The 17,780-nt window shown below is 42.1% G+C and overlaps 1 protein-coding gene across 3 annotated transcripts in view; it reads left to right on the top strand.

Annotated features, from left to right (window-relative positions):
* The window catches only part of CHRNB2 (cholinergic receptor nicotinic beta 2 subunit), a 44,776-nt gene extending 35,582 nt beyond the window's left edge, over positions 1 to 9,194 (top strand). For all 3 annotated transcript variants that reach the window (XM_029580285.1, XM_029580286.1, XM_029580287.1), the window contains 2 exons: positions 2,764 to 3,739; positions 5,034 to 9,194. In XM_029580285.1, the coding sequence (XP_029436145.1) occupies positions 2,764 to 3,739; positions 5,034 to 5,204 (1,147 nt within the window). In that variant the 3' untranslated portion in view covers positions 5,205 to 9,194. The remainder of the gene's footprint in view (positions 1 to 2,763; positions 3,740 to 5,033) is intronic.
* The last annotated feature ends 8,586 nt before the right edge of the window (positions 9,195 to 17,780 follow it).

The following is a 17,780-nucleotide window of genomic DNA, read 5'->3' as shown; positions in this document are numbered from 1 at the left end:
CGATATAAGTCATCCTGGAATAATTCATTTCCATGCAAGAGCTCTTCTCAGATGATGATCAGCACCTTTCACCAAAATCTAACCTCTCCAAAAAGACCAGGACAAACAGAGCAGCATCTTCTACTGCTGGCAGGTCATCCAAGGGAACGATATACCCAAGAGATTTTAAAAGAGGCACTACCAACACAATTCTATTCTGCTTATAGTGCTTCAACAACTGAGGCCAGCTTAGACTGCCATACATCATTACCACTTCCCTCCTAGTAAGACAGCTGTTATCACAGGGACTTTTGACTACAATTCCCCAAACCTCACTGCTCTGTTATGCAACTTTCTTCTAACCTATCTCCAAGAACAGGTAAACCTATCCTAGTTTCAGCGGTAGTTGGACCACCTCTTACACTAGCTCAAAAATAACACCAAGTCACGGAACAGATTTACAGATATTGTTAAAAACTTCTTTCCTTCCTTCATCCCGGTACCAGAAAAACTAATTTCCCACCTGCATATCCAATTATTCCTGCTTTGCCAGAGAGAATCATGTTGGGCACTCCTCCATTCCCGGCTTCTCATCGGGTCATAGGAGATCAATTTCTAGTGGCATTCCACCTGTCCACCTGAAATCTCCGGTAGGGATGAGTTCACCTTGATCTCACCAATCTTCTTGGTCTAGTCAACACTTACCCAGGGAGCTCCCCGGTATCTCCACAGACATTCCATCCAACCCGCCTCCAGGGCCACCGGACCATACTTCTCCACCTGAGGACTTAAATTCCAAATTTGTGGAAAAGGTAAGTACAGTTTTCAACGTTGCTGTTAAGAAACCAATTCTGCTCCTGCTTTATGAGAAGCCCAGGATGCATTTCTGATACTCTGTAACACAGACCTTCTGTATGCTTTTCCTCTGATACCACATATCACAAACAATGCAAAAATTAATGAGGGAACAAATCACAATGATTCTTGTCGCACAAGTGTGACCAAGACAACCATGGTATGTGTATCTCATTCAACTATCCTCGAAGTCACCAATTCCCCTAGAGGAAGAAGGAGGTGCACTCATGCATCTCATGCTACCTTCCCTACCTCTGACAGCATGGATGTTGAATGCACAGTCTTAGAAACATGGTCCCTTTCAGAATCAATCCTTCTGCAGAAAACCATCTACAATACATAGCTACTCCTTCAAATGGAAACGCTACGCCACTTGCTGACATTCTCATCATATAGACCCTTTCAATTGTGGCCCTAGACTTTTGTTGGCCTATTTCTATTCCCTAGCACAATCTGTTCTTGCAGTAGCATCAGTCCGTGTACATCCCAGTACTTACCATGCATCAGACAATGATAAACCAATCTCTCTGCATCCTCTCATATCCAGATTCATGAAAGGCTTGCTTCATATGCATCTTCCTTGGGACATTAACTTAGTCCTAACCACTCTTACATTACCTCACTTTGAACCGCAAGATATGGCTTATCTGAAATACCTGACATGGAAGAATCTATGCTTGGTAGCTATTACTTCCACTTGAAGGGTTAGTGAGTGCAAGCCCTAGTTCACTCTTCCCCCTACTTGCAATCTTTTCATAATAAAGTAGTACTAAGAACACATCCAAAATACCTGCCAAAAGTTGTTTCTGCATTCCATTTAAAAATCACACTCCCTTTTTTACCCAAAATCACATGCATATGAGGGAGAAAAGACATTTCACACATCGGACTGTAAGAGAGCATTGGCAAAATGCAAATGCTATACTCAGCCTCACAGGAAAGCATCACAATTCTTTATTTCATACAATCCCAACAAGCTGGGAGTAAGCATAACAAAGATAACTCTTTCTAACTGGATTACAAGCTGCATTTAGCATTGCTATTCTGCCACTGGATTTGATCTTCCAAGGCTCACCAGGTTTGAGCAGCTGCTACTTTCATTGCACACCTCAGAGACGTTCTAATCACAGATATCTGTAAAGTAGCTACCTGATCATCGGTGCATACTTTCACCTTCCATTACTGTCTGGACTGTAGCTTCTACATTCAGCATAGTGCTGCCCCCATCTCATTCACAAATAATCTGCTATTCAATCTGGAGTCTGAGTTGGTTAAGCAAAACTGCAATCCTCAACTTGGAGCTCCCCACAGATCATGACTAATTCAGCCCTGCTTATCCACAGAAAAGAGCAAATTTGCTTACTGTAAATGATGTTTTCTATAGATAGCAGCCTGAATTAGACATGAGATGGCCGCCCTTCTCCCTGGACAGCAAACTATCCTACTCTATCGGCTCTGAAACACACTGAGGAGACTCCGAGGCAATGCATGCACAGGAGTTCCCACACATGCTCAGTAGATCTCAAAGCTCTACTAGCTTGGAAAGACAGTTCCTTTCAGTGCTACCTGATGTCACCCACAGATCATGTCTAATTCATCCTGCGATCTACAGAAAAGACCACTTATGGTAAGCAAACTTGTTCTTACCTGCACTGAGGGGGAGACAGAGAGGGGTTAATTTTCAAAGGGTTTTTTAATGCAGGTAAACACCTGTATAAAATGTTCTGCACAACCCCCCTTGTTATATACTCAAGATGCATAACTCTATCATTATCCATTTATTTAAATTCTTGCAATTTGTTTCTCAACTAACTTGCAAACTGGTCATTTTCGGTTTGCTAATGCTCGTTTTCTAAACTGATTCACTTTTGCATCTCACGCCGTGCGCCATTATAATATCTAAGCTGCTTTTTATGTCTCTTTGCCTAGTGCTGATGGGATGTACGAGGTGTCCTTCTACTGTAATGCTGTGGTGTCCTACGATGGAAGTATCTTCTGGCTCCCTCCAGCTATTTACAAGAGTGCCTGTAAAATCGAGGTCAAGCACTTCCCCTTTGATCAGCAGAACTGTACAATGAAGTTCCGTTCCTGGACTTACGACCGTACCGAGATTGATCTTGTGCTCAAAAGCGAGGTGGCCAGTTTAGATGACTTTACACCAAGTGGCGAGTGGGACATCATAGCTTTGCCAGGGAGGAGGAATGAAAATCCAGACGACTACACGTATGTTGACATCACCTATGACTTTATCATTCGAAGAAAGCCACTGTTCTACACCATCAATCTTATTATCCCCTGCATCCTGATCACATCGTTAGCTATCTTGGTCTTCTATTTGCCTTCAGACTGTGGGGAGAAAATGACCCTTTGTATCTCCGTCCTGCTGGCTCTCACAGTTTTCTTGCTGCTTATCTCAAAGATAGTGCCTCCCACCTCCCTTGATGTCCCCTTGGTTGGCAAATACCTTATGTTCACAATGGTGTTGGTAACCTTCTCCATTGTGACCAGCGTCTGTGTGCTCAATGTCCACCATCGCTCCCCCACCACCCACACCATGCCGCCCTGGGTAAAGGTGGTCTTCCTGGACAAGCTTCCCACGCTGCTCTTTATGAAGCAGCCACGGCAGAACTGTGCACGCCAGCGACTGCGACAGCGCCGACAGGCTGAAGAGCGAGCGAGCGGGAGCTTTTATCTGAGAAATGGTGCCAAGTCCTGCACCTGTTTTGTGAACCAAGCTACAGTGAAGAAGTATGGTGGGCAGTTTCCAGAGTCCTCGGACACAACGAATGGCCATCGAGAGAGGCAGGCGAAGCAAGGCAAGCAGTGCTACTGTGTGCTGGAGAAGGCCGTGGATGGCGTTCGCTTCATTGCTGATCATATGAAAAGCGAGGATGACGACCAGAGTGTGAGTCCAAACAAATAGTTGCATGCTTTGTTAGGGCAGTGTTAGCAAAAGTAAGTCCCGCACTTCAGATGCTGCTGTCCAGCCTCCTAGACATAGACATTCCCAATATAATTCAAAAAAACATCTTTTGTTGAGCACAAAAAGTTTCACATTTTGAATCAGGCTCGAACTTTTCTGAATTGGCAGTTAGCTTTACTATAATTTAATTTTGAAAGTAATGCAAAGACTCCATTTGTTTGAAGCTTTTCAGATCAAGTCTTAGTATCTTTCTTCCTTTTAAACAACTTCAGCTTGCAGAAACCTGGACAGATGAAAAGAGAGCAGTTCCTTGCCCAAAGATCATATTGCTTAAATGAAAAAATAATCCAACTAACTGGGGAGATTGCATTTTAAAGGCTGCATCTCAGCTGTTGGTGCTTGAATCTGTTTCCAAGTCACTTTTTCTTTTCTTTCTCTTTGGTTCTCTGCTATCCTGAGTAGATGACCATACAAGTTCCTATCCTTAATTCCATGCGCAGTGCCTCTTTCCCCATCTCCTTCCACCAAGCTACCAAATACGTGCACATTATTCTCAGATCGCACAAACCCAGACGATTATCAAATACAGGGTACCTACCTCCATAATGTTTGAATATTGACTTATCCAGCTAAAAGGATGTGCATGCCTTTTAGCGTTTTAAACAATTTATTTATTACATTTATCTACCGCCACCCATCAGTGGCAAGCGTATATATTTTTGAAAATATAGTTTCCAAACATGCCTCTGTGCAGCCAGAAGTATTTGTGTACTTGCAGGCACCTAAAAATCCCCTTAGCCAGCTGTAGCTGATGTAGGGCGTGTAACGCTGTTTTCACCTGTTAAAAGGCACCTAAACCTTTAAAAATGTATGGCAGCTATCGCACATGGTCTGATCGTCTGATGTATTACTAGAGTGTTTATAAATTAAAGGCTTAATAAAAACAAAAGGAATATGCCTCCTTACAGCTGTGGGAGTTGCGTTCTTGTAGAGCTGCCAGACCAGTGAAAACACAGCAGTTGCAAGTGTCCCACCCTTCTCAAATCACATCGAGCACATTTTGCCTGTGATAAGGAGGCCACAGACAGAGGAATAGACACGTTGACTCCCTGAGGCATTCTTGCTATAGTTTGTGCAACAACACCTGAATCCAGATACGAGTTGCTTGCATTCATCCACGTTGAAACTTTTTGGTATCGCACTGTAACCTCGTGGATCTCCTCTGGCTTCTTGTTTTTGGCCTACTAAACATTTCCCTTCTCTCCCCTTTTCCCAGGTCAGCGAGGATTGGAAGTATGTTGCCATGGTGATTGACCGTCTCTTTCTTTGGGTCTTTGTCTTTGTCTGCGTCTTTGGCACCATCGGAATGTTCTTGCAGCCGCTCTTCCAGAACTACACTACCAACACTTTACTGCAGCTCAGCAACCCAGCACCAAACAGCAAATAGTTTTTTACAATGCAAGGGACGTCAATTTTGCTGTAGAGAAAATCAGCAAATCCAATACAAAAAAAAAATCTTAAAACAATTCTCGACCAACCACATTAATGTTAACACGGTAGATAGTCTGGTTCTAAAGATTCTTTTTAGCCAATCAGCTTCCTTGTGGTGGATCTAGAACATCTGACAAGTAAAGCAGTGCTTTAAATGGTAGAGGCTCTCACTTTCCAAGGGAACACATTGTATTTAACATACTTACGAGGGCAATACACTGTATCCTAGTTGTAGGGCTCGCATGTCATGCAAGCCTGCAGATGAATGGCTCCTGACAAAATGACACAGGAAAATACCAAAGAAAGAAAAGGAACGTGGGGTGAGCAGTGGCAGGATTTATATGCCTGGCTACTCTTGGGCTGTGGCCAGCTGGCTGCTCCCCCCCCCCCCGCACCCGCTTCTACAAGATGGTGCATCACCACAGCTGACGATGTAAAACAACTTTTACTGCAATGTAACTGCCCTAGGCTCCTGTTGGTAAACCCTCCCCGGGAGCGAGCAGCGACTCGGTGGCGGTTCGCCATGCTCTTCCTTTACGGTTAGGAACAGGACTGAGCTAAGGCTGCATTCATCCATCCTCCCACAACTTTGGGTGATGCTCGGAGAGGAAAAAGGAAGTCTTTTTAGCATCTTCCTATTCACAGGCAAATTTATTCACGTCGCACGGAAAAAAAGAAGAGCAAAATTGTTAGACGTAAATGTGTTTGGTATCTTGTAATCCTAATTCACAAGCAGAATTTCTAACATGGCTAAATTTGATTTTTAAACTTTAGTGCTCATGAAAGGTTGCCAACTGACAATCCTGAAAAGAGAAGGCCTCCATAGAAAAGTCAGAACAGGCAGCGACAAACCAAACCTCCCCATGTGCACTTGGAAAACAGGCCTTAGGGCACAGATTTCAGTGACTTGAGAAATGTTTTCTGAACCAGTACAGTTCCATGAAGAATCCTCTTCTATCATTGATAGAAAACAAGTACCAGAAGTGGAATGATCGTTTTAAGGCTAGTGATGGCTTACATGGATTTTTTTTTTCAGTGACACATTAAGCATTGCCCAACTGGCAGTCAGTCTCATTCATCTACAGATTTTTCCATCTTCTTTCACAGCAGAAGACAGTAAATATGGCAGAATTAGAATTAAAAAAAAAAAGTATGTTATACACAAGTGGCCCATAATCAAAATATTTATGTGGATACAACTGGCTACTTAAAAATAACCCCCTTTGTCCAGGTAACTTTTATGTGGACAAAGGAGAAATTTAGTCTTACCTGTTAATTAATATATATGATGGTATAGTGGAGGCAAAAGCCAAGTATCCTTATGTCAAAGCAATAGAAGGAAATACCACCCCAAAACTATTAAACCTCAAAAATATAGAAGAAAAAAATTATACATTGTACACAGGCTCTACTGTTTATGAGAAAACTTTCTGTAAAACCCAAGACTTTTAAACAAGGAGAACTGCACAATCACTGACTTCCCGGGTAGGTCCTGGACTGATGTAGCAGAATTCAAGAAAAGGAAGTTAACAGCTAAGACTAAATTCCTCCTTCATTATCATCCTGCTACACCAGTGCAGAACATATGAGAAATTACCCACATCCCAACACAGGTGGGAAGAAGTCAGTATAGCTTTGAGAATGCCTGGCCCAAAAGCTGCACCTCTTTTAATATGTACCTCCAATTTTTTAAAGAATTTTCAAAGATACAACCAAGAAAAATCTTGTACGGAATGATGTATTTAAAAAAAACAAATTACAGAATGCAATAAATAATCAATAGGCAATACATCTCAGTAGTCCACTAAATAAAGAAAGACCTACTCAGAATGAGAAGAAATCATCATAAAGTAATTAATGGTCCAGGTAGATTAGGACGACTATTCTATAACTATGAGCCAGTATCATTCTCCCACAGAGGATGGAGATCTATGAGTTGGAGACATTAAGCTGCATTTATCCCCGAGTTACAAGTAGCTGAGGGTCGAAGAATATATATTTCACCCCTGAAACTTAACCAAACACACCTACAGGGAAAATGTAACTACAACAGGGTCCCCAACTGTAGAACGCCAATAACAACAACATCAGGAAAAATACTAATAACAACATCAGGAAAAATACTAATCTTTAAATCCCAAAAAGGAGCCAATCTATTCGAAAAGAAAAACTTCATTACTAAGCCTGTAATCTGAGTCCATCAAAAACATAGCAGCCAAGTCAATAGAAAGATTTCATCAGCAGTAGATTTTTGCAAATATTCTCTTAGATTCAATATATCTAAAGAATCTTATAATGAGGAATTAGTGTGGTACTATTTTTAGCCATAAGCCTTAGATCTAGGAGGTAATAAATTCTCTGGGATCTTCAGGACTTCCAAAAATACCTCCTTAACATCTGTAAAGGAGGAACTGATCTCTGTGTAATGTTCTTAGACCTAACCACATTCTCCAAGGGTTCTGTTTTATTTTGAAAAACCAAATGACCCTTAAAGTCCCAAAATTATCCTGCGATAACAAAACCATCAAATAACAATTCCTCAGTTTTAACAGCAACACCAGAAAGATCTCATTGACAATTCTGTAGTGATTCAGATAACTTTGCCCCAGGTGAGACAACAATGCTATAGCTGCTCAGGTAGTATCTAAGGTAATAGAAGGTTTAGTAAGAGTGAATTTAAGCACAGACTCTTGGATTGGGGGACCTGCATGCCAATCACAGATTCCGAAGATAGCTCACTCAAAGCGCCCCTCCATAACAAAACAGCTCCGATTCTTTGCAGGGCAAGGAGTAAAGGGAAGTGTGCAGCAGACAACCCAGATGTTCTGAGTGAAGGTCAACCATGAAGTCATCTGGATGCAACCTCGACGCAGCAGAAGCTCTTTCCTGCTCCCCGATCCGAGGCTCCGACTGGGCAGGAGGGACATGATTTTCCAGAGTTAAGGATATTTCCTTGGCTGCAGAGTCCAACCTCAGTCCTTTGCCTGACTGAGCTCCCCAGGACACCTTCCTTTCAGATTCTGAGAGCTGTCCAAACTCCTCCAAGGTGTTCACCTGGAGATGGCATCTTGAGAGGTACATGCCTTCCCCTTGGAGAAGTTGTAAGAGGCAAAACTAATGAGGAAATCCAAGCTACAATAAAAAGCCCTCAGCATGGAAGAGAGCTAAAGGAGCCATTATGGTTTTCTAAAGAAGCTGAACAGGTAAGAGAAAAGGTTAGCGTTCACAAACTACAAGAGATTGCAAAAAGAGGAAGACAGGTGACAATATCCGGAAAAATTAAGAGAAGCTGGGAAAGTAATCAGGAATGCAAAAATTCAAATAGAAGAAAAACCAGCAAATATGGTAAAATGGGGGAACAAGTCTTTTTGATTTTTTTAGATATGTTAGTGTTAAAAGGAAGCACAAAAGTGGCATTGCAAGAGTCAGAGGTGAAGGGGAAGAATATGTAGAGGATGAGGAGGAAAAAGCAAAATTGCTTAACAAATATTTCTGTTCCGTGTTCACTGTGGAAGGGCCTGGAGCAGGACCACATAAAGCAAACACAAATAAGACTGGAAGTGAAGTAAACCTCAATCAATTTTCTGAACAGTGTATTCATGAGAAGCTAACTAAATTTAAAGTAAATAAGGCAATGGGGCCGGATGGGATACATCAGAGGGTACTAAGGGAACTTAGAGATATCCTGGCAGCTCCGCTGGCTGAACTTTTCAATGCTTCTTTAGAGTGTGGAGTAGATCCAGAGGACTGGAGACGGGCGGATGTGGTTCCTATTCATAAAAATGGAAGTAAGGAGGAAGCTGAGAACTACAGGCCGATTAGTCCAACCTCTGTGTGAGCAAACTAATGGAATCGCTGCTAAAACAAAATAGTGCAATTTTTGGAATCCAATAGATTGCAAGATCCGAGGTAGTTTGGGGCAGATTTTCAAAGGGTTACGCGCGTAACCCCGAAAACCCGCTCCTGCGCGCGCCGAGCCTATTTTGCATAGGCTCGGCGGCGCGCGCAAGCCCTGGGACACGCATATGTCCAGGGGCTTGAAAAAAGAGGCGGGGGCATGGCCAGAGGCAGGCACAACTTAAATAATAAAGGTAGGGGGGGGGCGGGTTAGATAGGGGAAGGGAGGGGAAGGTGCGGGGGGGAGGGCGAAAGGAAAGTTGCCTCAGAGGGAATGGGGAAAGCCATAGGGGCTCCCCTAGGGCTCGGCGCACGCAAGGTGCACAAGTGTGCACCCCCTTGTGTGTGCCGACCCGGGATTTTGTAACATGCGCGCAGCTGCGCGTGCATGTTATAAAATCGGGCGTAGATTTGTGTGCGCCGAGTTGCGAGCACAAATCTACGCCCGCGCATAGGTTAGAAAATCTGGCCCTATGGTTTTACCAGAAGTAAATCTTGTCAGACAAACCTGATCAATTTCTTTGACTGGATCACCAGAGTTGGATCAAGGGAGAGTGCTAGATGTAGTGTACTTGGATTTCAGCAAGGCCTTTGACACGGTTCCACACCAAAGACTTATAAATTGTGGTATGGATCCTGGAGTGACCCGCTGGGTTAGAAACTGGCTGAGTGGTAGGCGACAAAGGATAGCAGTAAATGGAGTTTTCTCTAAGGAGGGGAGGTGTTACTAGTGGTGTGCCTCAGGGATCGGTCCTTGGACTGGATCTTTTCAACATTTTTATAAGCGACATAATGGAATAATTGTCAGGAAAGGTTTGTCTTTTTGCAAAAATACCAAAATCTGTAACAGGGTGGTCAGGCAGGAAGGTGTGGAAAACTTGAGGAGGTATCTAGTGAAGCTCGAGGAATGGTCTAAGGGCTGGTAGCTAAGATTTTAATGTTAAAATATGCAGAGTAATGCACAAAGCAAGAGCGGGATCTGGGGGTGATTGTATCTAATGATCTTAAGGTGGCCAAACAGGTGGATAAACTGATAGTAAAAGCCAGAAAGATGCTTGGCTGCATAGGGAGAGGACTGGTCAGCATCAAAAGGGAGGCGATACTGCCCCTATATGGTCCCTGGTGAGACCTCACTGGGAATACTGTGTACAATTCTGGAGACCGCACCTTCATAAGGATATAAATTGGTTGGAGCCAGTCCAGAGAGTGGCTAGTAAAACAGTCAGTGGTCTTCGTTCTAAAGCATATGAGGACAGACTAAGATCTAATCATGTATATTACTATTAAGCATTTCTATGGCAATATTACATGTACACAGCCCTGTACAAGCAACACAAAAGAGACAGTCCCTGCTCAATAAAGTTTACAATCTAATCAAGATTAACATATGCAAAACATCAGTTGATTAAAAAAGTAACATAATTATAGAACAGTATGCTTCAAGGAATCATTCAGCAGATCATTTCTCAAGTCATTGGAGGCAACTAAGTTTATTCCAAAAGAACCTTTTCAGTTTTCTTACCTATGAAAATATCTTGAGTAGTGCAATAAACAAAGTTTCAAGATACTTTGTATATATGTCACATAGAAGAAGCTGGAATTATTTTTAGTAACCAAAAGTGATTTAAATTATAAAGAGGTGGTGTTCACAATAGTTGCTGAAGGAGCTAAGTCCCCCAACCCATACATGTTTCGCAGATGTGCTGCATCAGGAGGGACAAATTACTGCTTGTCAGAACGTGCCACTTGTCTAATGTTCTGTGTACAGTGTGACTACAAACAATTCCAGCTTCTTTCATGTGACACTTTTACAAGGTGCTTACTGCACTACTACTCATTGCTTTTACTGGTGTTTGTGGTGCAGCCCTCTTTCCACGTGTTCCACGATGAAAATATCTATACTAAAGATGCTAAAGAAATGTTCTGGGGATCTGATTATGGTACCAGTAAGAATTGTGGGGGTCATTTAGGGAAATTTTGAGCTGAACAGTCACGTAAAGTTAGAAGCCTTGATTGAGGCACCTTTCTTTCTCCATAGCTGTCCACTTTTTAGGTGCTTAAAGGGAAGCATTCAAGCCCTATCGATTTTCATAGGGGAGGATTTTAGGAACCTAAATGTTCCTTGTAAGCTGCACACCCACACACACGGGAAAACACAGCAATGGTTCAAAGAACACTTCACAAATGTGCATACCACGTTGCACATGAGAATTTCTGCACACACAGCCCACAAAAACAATTTGAGGGAGCACTGCACCTAAATCCTTTCGGTATTAACACCAATCTCTCCTCTCCCCCACTGCTCTTGGTATAGTGCACAAGACTTAAAAGAAGTCATCACGTGTAGCGGAAGTTTATTCCAGCAAAAAAAAAATCCAAACCCGGAATCTCTGCTGCATAACTGAGAAAATGTTCTCAGAGTCCCCCGTGTGAACTTTTAACCCTTCATTCATTCCTTGAATTTTACACTTTTAGAAGCCTGGCATCTAGCATTTTGTTTTGCTTGCCAAAAACTCCCTAAAATTGAACTACATGCATGCTAAACTCCAAAGAACTTAGAATGGGATGTGTACCTAGTGCCACTCCAAATCAAAGGATTGGGAGAGGGATATTGTACTTGTTCTACACTGTAATAAAATTCCTAATGGACTTAAGCTGTGTAACTTTTGAAATACTATCTACATGGACCCTGAAAAACAGAAAAGATATTTATAGCTGTATGCAAACGTTTAGGCACCCCATAGGCACATCGTATGTGTCAATGAATCTCTAAATGAACAGAAGCTAACACAACCTCTACATGATACAAAGTTAAACATTCACACACAAAAAAAGTCCCAATCCAACTCTGCTGAATAGATGCTATGAGAACTGAGACTGTGTCAAACAAAAGTACATGTTGGCATTATAAAAAAAGAAACCCTTGATGCAGTGTTTTCAAAACATGGTGCCATGTCGGGCCAGCAGTAGATTATGAGTATGATTAATGGGAAGTAATCTGCTTCCTGTACATTTTAAAGCAACAAAAATTTGAGGACCGATGATCAGAAGTGGAAGAAATGTTAAAATAACAGAGGATCTGCTGGGTGTTATGAAGGGCCCACAAAAGAAACAGATACACCAAATGATTGAAAAGTTTATAGCTTTATAATCAGATTTTTTTTAAATCAAAGTTAAACATTTTTATTTTTTATTTAGGCATTTTATATACCGTCATTCCAAAAGAAGATCATAACGGTTTACAAAAGCAACATTCATATTCTAGGTCAACACAACATCAAAAACATGTTAACCTTCACAGGACACTCTCCTGTGCACGCGATTCAGTAATTTAATTTATTTAAATTAGGGCCGGCGATAAAAAGAGGCGCTAGGGACGTCTTTTCGGACAGGAGCGGCAGCTGTCAGCAGGTTTGACAGTCGACGCTCAATTTTGCCGGCGTTGGTTCTCGAGCCCACTGACAGCCACGGGTTCGGAAACTGGACGCCGGCAAAATTGAGTGTTCGGTTTTCAACCTGCGAGCCGCGGGCCTATTTCAAAATTTTTTTTCTTTACTTTTTTTTAACTTTCAGGACCTCCGACTTAATATCGCCATGATATTAAGTCGGAGGGTGCACAGAAAAGCAGTTTTTACTGCTTTTCTGTGCACTTCCCCGGCGCCAGCAGAAATTAACATCTACCTTGGGGTAGGCGCTAATTTCTGAAAATAAAATGTGCGGCTTGGCTGCACATTTTACTTACTGAATCGCGCGGGAATACCTAATAGGGCCATCAACGTGCATTTGCATGTTGCGGGTGCTATTAGGTTCGGGGGGTTGGACGCGCATTTTTGACGCGTTATTACCCCTTACTGAATAAGGGGTAAAGCTAGCGTGTCGAAAATGCACGTCCAATTGTACTGTATCGGCCTGTTAGTGAGTTGTCTTAACACACCTTACATCTCTCTTTACTTGTCACTCATTTTTCTAACATGGTCTATGTTTCTGATATTGTAGTTCTCTGCATGTTGATATTTTAAGTTAGATTATATGCATTTTTGAAGAGCCAGGTTTTCAGCTCATGTTTGAATGTCTTTCTTTCTGTTATCAGACGTAACGTCTCTGGTATAGAATTCCATAACTTGAGGCCCACTATGGAAAACATTTGCTCTCTTATTTATGTTAGTTGAGTACTCCACTTGTAGGCAGTTAATAGTCCTTTGTTTTGGGATTTTAGTGTTCACTGCGATGTGTATGGTTGAAGTGTCACTCCTATCAGGCAGGGGTTTATGTCGTTGATGATATTAAAGATTAGTGTTAATACTTTATAATGGATTCTGGATTGTACTGGCAGCCAGGGCAGAGTTATCAGTGAGGACAATTTCCTTGTCCCTAATAAAAGTCTCACTGAGGCATTTTGTAATAACTGTAGTGGTTTTTAATAGACCAGAAGGTAGGCATAGTAATAGGGAGTTGCAGTAATCTGTGTTTGAAAAAGTGTTTGTAAAACAGTGAGGAAGTCCTGTTGGTAATGGTTGGTTTCAACCGATGTAATATGCTCAGGTTGGAGTATCCAGTTTTAATTTGCTTATGTGACTTTTCATTGTAAAGTTCTCATCAATCTGTATTACTAGGTCCCATACTTGGTCTGAGAGTGTAATGTGAAAATGACCCAGGTCTAGAGGTGGCGGTTTGACTATAGAGGAGTTTCTCCTTAACCACACCATTTCAGGATTGGGGTTTTTTTTGTGTTTAGTGTTAGTTTCAGCTGAGATAGTTCCTGTTGTATTGCCTTCATGCAGTTTTTTCAAATGGGATGTAGAATTGTATGTCATCTGCATCTAAGCAGAAGTTGATTCCTATTTCCGCTAGTAATGTACACAGAGGGAACATATAAATGGTGAATAGTGTTGCCGATAGTGCTGAACCCGGGGGACGGACACCTGTATCGATTGGGAAGGTGTCAAATATGTGGCTGCCCAGTTTGACTTGGAATGTCCTGTCTGCTAGGAAGGAAGAGAACCATTTTTTGAGAACATTTCCATCTATTCCAATTTTTCTAAACTGATGGCATAACAGGGTATGGTCCACAGTGTCGAAGGCTGCTGTAAATCAATTAGTACCAGGATATAAGATTTGTCATTGTCAAACCCCTGTAGTATAGGGTCCATTAAAGAAATGAGTAAAGTGTCTGTTGATCGATATTTTCTGAATCCGAATTGGTTTGGATATAGAATATTATTGTCTTCTAGGTGGTTTTTCTAATTGAGATAACACTGCTTTTTTTTTTTAGGACTTTTGCGATAAAAGGCAAGTTGGATGTTGGTCGATAATTGTCCCAGTCATCAATTCTGTCAGTTTTATTTTTTAGGATTGGTTTGATCACTGCTTATTTTGCCCCAGCAGGGACCAAGCCTTCTGATATTAAGTGGTTGATTTTGGTTGCAATTGTCGGAGTGATTACACTGTGCACTATTTTCAGGAAACTTGCAGGGATTGGGTCCAGTGGGTGAACAGCAGACTTAATTTTGGAAATGATTTGGTTAATTTTGAGTTTAGTTACTCTGTCAAATGTTTTTCTTTAGGTTCTTTTGTTGGCAAGCAAGTGAAGAATTGTGTTTTTAACCTATTGATTTTATCTAACAAAGAAGTGGTATATTCATTGTAGGCATTCTTTGAAAAGCAGTAGTTAATCGAGATGGAGGAAGATGGGTTCTTGATTAAGTTTTTGACAGTTTCAAAAAGTAATTTCGAATTAAATATTAAACCATGAATCTGTTTAGCATAGTCATCTTTTTTTGCTTTCTTGATCTGGGCATGGTCTTTTGTTAGGAGGAATCTGTATTTTCCTCGAGATTCTGTGGACAGGCATTTCCACCATTGTTTCTCTGTTTTTCTTAGTGCCTGATTAGTGCGTCTTAGCTCTTCGCTGTACCATGGTTTCTTTTGCTTAGAGGTATTCTTTTTTTTTTTTTTTTTGGAACATTTTTGTCTGGACTGGACTTGACTTAGGGTATCTGCTATCTCATTGATGATTTTATCCCAGGAGTCAAAAGCTGAGGAGGCATTAGCTTGATTAAAATCAATTAGCTTATTTTTAATTGATTCTTCAAGTACTTTCGGTTCTCTCTCTTTTCTGAAGGAGAAATTTTGATTATTCTTTAAATTTGTTTGCTTTATGTTGAGGAGGGTTATATCTGCTTTTATTAATTGATGGTTAGACCAGGACAATACATTGTGGGCTGTATTGATTAGACAATTATTATAATTGGCACATATTAGGTCAAGGTTATGCCCTGCTTTATGAGTGGGGTTGGTTGCAAACTGTGACCATCCCATTGCATCTAAAAAGATTTCACATGCTGTAGTTTTTGGTGTTCTAGCTACGTGTATGTTAAAGTCTCCTACATTTAGAGTGGTGTTAGGTGAAGGAAACACTTTAGTGAATAATTCAATTAGTGGTGAGCAGTCTTTCTGAAGTGTTCCAGGGGGGCAATAGTTGTGGTGATTTTAGTATTGGCACCTCATAGGGAGGGTTAATCTCTACCTTGGAAGATTTAAGTTTGAGTTTTTTATTATTAGTAGTAGACCTCCACCTTTACATTTAGGCCTAGGGAAGTGAATGACATCATAGTTGGATTGAGCAATTTGATTTAAGAGCACATTATTTTTGTCATTCAGCCAGGTTTAAAAAATGCAGAAGATAGTAGGATTTAATTCCTCTAACAGGTTATTTATCAATGGGATTTTTTTTTTTTTTAGATTGAACATTTAATAACAGGAGTGTAAACATTAATTAGGAAGAGATTACTTATCGTGGGGAAGATCAACTTTACATTTTCTTGCTTGTGTTTAGTGATTCTCCTTAGATTTCCATATAGTCCCTAGGGATGTGAATCGTTTTAGGACGATTAAAATTATCGTCCGATAATTTTAATATTGTCTTAAACCGTTATGGAACACAATACAATACAGATTCTAACGATTTATCGTTATAAATCGTTAGAATCGTGAGCCGGCACACTAAAACCCCCTAAAACCCACCCCCGACCCTTTAAATTAAATCCCCCACCCTCCCGAACCCCCCCCCAATAACTTAAATAACCTGCGGGTCCAGCGGCGGTCCGGAACGGCAGCGGTCCGGAACGGGCTCCTGCTCCTGAATCTTGTCGTCTTCAGCCGGCGCCATTTTCCAAAATGGCGCCGAAAAATGGCGGCGGCCATAGACGAAAAAGATTGGACGGCAGGAGGTCCTTCCGGACCCCCGCTGGACTTTTGGCAAGTCTCGTGGGGGTCAGGAGGCCCCCCACAAGCTGGCCAAAAGTTCCTGGAGGTCCAGCGGGGGTCAGGGAGCGATTTCCCGCCGCGAATCGTTTTCGTACGGAAAATGGCGCCGGCAGGAGATCGACTGCAGGAGGTCGTTCAGCGAGGCGCCGGAACCCTCGCTGAACGACCTCCTGCAGTCGATCTCCTGCCGGCGCCATTTTCCGTACGAAAACGATTCGCGGCGGGAAATCGCTCCCTGACCCCCGCTGGACCTCCAGGAACTTTTGGCCAGCTTGTGGGGGGCCTCCTGACCCCCACGAGACTTGCCAAAAGTCCAGCGGGGGTCCGGAAGGACCTCCTGCCGTCCAATCTTTTTCGTCTATGGCCGCCATTTTTCGGCGCCATTTTGGAAAATGGCGCCGGCTGAAGACGACAAGATTCAGGAGCAGGAGCCCGTTCCGGACCGCTGCCGTTCCGGACCGCCGCTGGACCCGCAGGTTATTTAAGTTATTTGGGTGGGGGATTTAATTTAAAGGGTCGGGGGTGGGTTTTAGGGGGTTTTAATGTGCCGGTTTTTCGATTTTTCGATTTTTAACGATTTTTAACGATTTTTCACGATATTTTACCCCCCAAACGGCAACAATACGATTCCCTCCCCCTCCCAGCCGAAATCGATCGTTAAGACGATCGAGGACACGATTCACATCCCTAATAGTCCCCGTCCTAGATAGGTTTCAATAGGGTGTGTCAGCTCCATTATTGAAGCTGCATGGTTAGAACGAGGTTAAATGCTCACTTAGGGCAGGCTCTTTTGTCGCGCTCCTTCGGACGCAAGCGCCTCTGGCATGGCTGCCGCGCTCTTGCTCCCTCGGTGATGGATGGGCGGGCACAGGCTCATTGGCATGTCTTCTTCCTGTCTCCAGAGGGGGGGAGAGCGCTCCTCAAACACCAGTCCCCACCAGTGCCTCAGCTCCGGTGACATTGTTCTGCAATTTTTAATTCAAAATAACTATTGGCTGATTTTAAGATTGAAAATAAATCAGTGAATATGGTATGTGTAAAAGTTTGGACAACTTTTCATTTGGTATTTTGTAATGCCTCCTTGGGCAGAAATAGCTTCCATGCATTAGCTGCAGCCAGCTTTTGGGAATTTTTCACACTCTTCCTTGCAGTACTGTTGTAGATGAGAAATATTTTTATGTCTCCTTGAATATTCTGTGTTTCCGAGCTCCCCAAGGAGTCAGTACTATATGAGTCTTGGTATGATGAAGGCTATTGCAAAATCATGATACTCTTTTCTGTAAATACCGGTATGTTATGTTTAATTTTAAGGTATGGTTTGGATTGTTGTCTTGCTGAAATATCCAACCTCTTTTCAGTTTCAATTTCT

Source organism: Rhinatrema bivittatum, chromosome 16 (genome assembly GCF_901001135.1).
Source record: "Rhinatrema bivittatum chromosome 16, aRhiBiv1.1, whole genome shotgun sequence".
Lineage (NCBI taxonomy): Eukaryota > Metazoa > Chordata > Amphibia > Gymnophiona > Rhinatrematidae > Rhinatrema > Rhinatrema bivittatum.
The sequence above is the reverse complement of the archived record's forward strand: the minus strand, read 5'-3'. Positions and strand labels throughout refer to the sequence as shown.